The sequence below is a fragment of the Anneissia japonica genome, unplaced genomic scaffold, assembly GCF_011630105.1.
Source record: "Anneissia japonica isolate Jap-2015-1 unplaced genomic scaffold, ASM1163010v1 scaffold287978_len313048_cov192, whole genome shotgun sequence".
Lineage (NCBI taxonomy): Eukaryota > Metazoa > Echinodermata > Crinoidea > Comatulida > Comatulidae > Anneissia > Anneissia japonica.
Genome location: NW_022753122.1, coordinates 229,262 through 232,407, shown reverse-complemented (window position 1 = coordinate 232,407; position 3,146 = coordinate 229,262). Strand labels below are relative to the sequence as shown.

General features: G+C 32.6%; 1 protein-coding gene across 1 annotated transcript; it reads right to left on the bottom strand.

Moving 5' to 3' along the window:
• Positions 1-3,035, bottom strand: LOC117122721. The gene is made up of 2 exons (XM_033268416.1): positions 2,247-3,035; positions 1-1,977 (listed from the first exon to the last, which is right to left on the bottom strand). The coding sequence occupies exons 1-2, from the start codon at positions 2,548-2,550 to the stop codon at positions 1,655-1,657; spliced, it is 627 nt and encodes a 208-aa protein (XP_033124307.1). The 5' UTR covers positions 2,551-3,035; the 3' UTR covers positions 1-1,654.
• Between the last annotated feature and the right edge of the window lie 111 nt (positions 3,036-3,146).

Sequence of the window (3,146 nt, the reverse complement as noted above, 5' to 3'; positions counted from 1 at the left end):
GAAGGTATTATTATAATAGTTTATTTTGCAAAAGCGACAATAATAACTTTAGCAAGTATCTATTTTGTAAGTACAATCTATAATTTTAACAATCAGTTTGTTTATTCACACCTTTTCTAAAAACTTTCGGCCTACTTTCTGTTCTATTCTATACAAATTGCTGCCGGTATTTGAAATATTAAGCCTCTAATTCCTATACAGCTTTCAGAAAATAATTTGGTTGTATGTTAATATATAGTTCTCTGCCATGCTAAGTTTCTATTTATAGTTCTGTGATTATCACAAATATTTCACTATTGCTAAATTCCCCTTAAATCCTGAAAGAAATTGATTCAAACCTACAATTTCCTAACAAATGGATCAAATAACTTAAGTAGCCTACCGTAATAAATAACTTTATTTGTATGTAAATAACTTAATTACCAAAACTAAATATAATTTTGATATATTACATTTATAATTATATTACAACAAATATTTAATCAATTCGTAAACTTCCTTAACAACTTTTAGGCCAATGATTGAATATAGATTTCATTGTTTTTAGATTTCTATATACAATGTATAAATACGTTACATTATCTACAATTCTACGTAAAATATATATTAAAATTTGGTAAATTTGTAAGCTTTCGTAACTCTAAAACTTTAGGCCTTTGGTTGAATATAATCCGCTGGCAAGCACTTTTGACAGTGTCTATAATTTGTATGAATATAATATGTACAATTTAAGGTCACTTATATAATAGGAATACATGATTCATTTGGCATATATGCATTAAATTTGAAAATATAAAATAATTAAACTTTATAATAGCATTTGATAAATTCGTATACTATAGTCTTAACTCCAAAATTTTAGAACCAAGTTTGAATGAGGCCTACTGTAACGTCATTCACGTCTATAATTCGTATTAATAATTATGTACAATTTCAGATCACTCCTAAAAGGAGAATAAATAATATATTTGGCATATTTGTGTCGAAATATAAAAGGCATTATATATTATAATGTAATATGATATAAATAATTTTTGCGTATGTACTTAATAAAAAAAAGGGCATGTGACCACTTGGTCATGCGTTACCAATAAATTCATTCTCTACATAGTAGATACTTGAAAATGTTCAAACTGCTTACAACAGCGAGTATGTCCCGATAGGGATTATTTGCGTCATGTGTAAAATGCACATGAACACATTACACGTATCACTCGACACGTGTGCCACACAAATATCCCCTCAGCTTCGGCTCTTTTGAGCCATAATAATATACTATATTACAATACGGATTTATCCGCAATTGAAATATCGTAACAACTTAAATAAAATATATCCTAAATTAAATAGTTATAATAAATATAAATTAAGATTACTGGCGTTCTAAAATGAATGCAATTTTGAGTTTTAATGTAAAAGATAAATATTTATTAAATATATTTATTTATATTTGATATTTACATTTAACACACATTATATACCACGTATCGTCAGTTATTGGAAAAACAAATATAAAAATTGTATTTATATAAATAATAATACTCTGCATAAATAAATATACTCTGTATAATCAAGGTTTCAGCTAACACACACTTCCATAATAATCTCTCCTTAATGAATTACTTCCATGATAAACAGACGTGTAGACGATCGTTTAATTTGGTGGTAGGCCACCTGGACCCGGGTTGGTCGACGGTCTCACGGTTCTTTGGCAAATACAGGCAACCGGAAAGATTTCATCGTACTGTTCAAATTGGAACACACTTCCCTCACAGCCAACTTTCCTCATGGCTTTCATTGTGTACATGACTTCTTCACATCCCAACGTCGACGTCTGCGTGTTGTCGAAGGGGTCGATGCAGGTGGTACAGGTCGGTCGGCACCTTGCTTTCATAATTGTGGCTGGAATACGATCAGCTTGGTAGTCTTCATAAAAGTCAAACGGACAGAGACCAGACTCAGATAAACTATAGTCAGCTGTAAGGAAAATAAAGACGTCACGTTAAGAGGTTTATCGTTGGAAAATCCGGATCAACACAATGTTCAATCGGATATTACAGTTCTTTCCCGTATATGACAGGAAAATAATGATATACCTCATTAGTCTTTTTCATGTTATACTTAAGTAGCTTCATAGTTGGCTGAAATAGACATGTAAAACCAGATAATGTTTTTTTGGAAACATTCCTATTCCGTTTGCCCGGAAGGCTTAAGCTTACTACAAGTTAAATAATATATAAACTTACTTGGCACCTTGTTGTACGGACATTCTTTGTGTGGGATCTCGCTCTCCGTATTGTAGTTAGTTTGTGAAAGTAGACTCGTATCAAACGCATGGACGGGAACAGTCGTTGTCGCAGGATAATACAGTTGTGGGTAAGTTAACGACGATGTGTTGGAGCACCTGCTGAAAGGCCCGTCTTGTTGGCTAGAAGACGTCGATGAGCGTCTCATCCTCGACAGTGGGCTCCCATATACTGCTGACAGAAATACAAGTACGGCGCATAAAGCACTTTTGTTGAAGTTAGAATACATTTTACCTTTATTCATAATTAGATTTATGAAATCAAAAATTGCTATTTTAAATAATAGTTTAGAACTAAAAATATATAACTAAGTCTCCTAGTTTATAGTTGCGAGTCCAATCGATTAATGAAGATGTCAGAGAGTTTCGCTTGTTTTATTACCAGACGAAGGCGTTTCCCAGAATTATTTTTAGACATATGCGATATTTAAGACATGTGATCACAATGATTTCCGCGTTTGCGGAGCGCAACGAAGGATTTGTACTATACTGTAGGATTGTACTGTTTGGCCTGCTGTACAAGGATGTAAAAGCGCCCTCAATATCGTACACTACAAGTAACTCATCAGTTTATTTTAGGACAAGGAACATGTTTAATAATTATGCATAGTATTTGCTACGTAGAACGGGACTTTTATTCCAGCAATAGGGGAATTTATGACTAACGTTCTGCTGTATTCCACCACTTTTGTTGACATTTATCACATGGATAAAGATAATTGTTATACGAACGCAATTTAAAAATAAGAAACAAAACACGTGAGGCTGCATACAAAGTTCCAGGGTTCGAATCCCAGTTAGAGACTTATATTTTCACACTCGCAGATTCCACTTCTTTAAC

Excerpts from the sequence above, each read along its gene's own strand:
- LOC117122721 (XM_033268416.1), bottom strand. The coding sequence starts at position 2,550 with ATGAATAAAGGTAAAATGTATTCTAACTTCAACAAAAGTGCTTTATGC. Across the intron at positions 1,978-2,246 it reads TCCGTACAACAAGGTGCCAA|CTGACTATAGTTTATCTGAG; the intron begins GTAAGTTTATAT and ends TTTTCCTTACAG.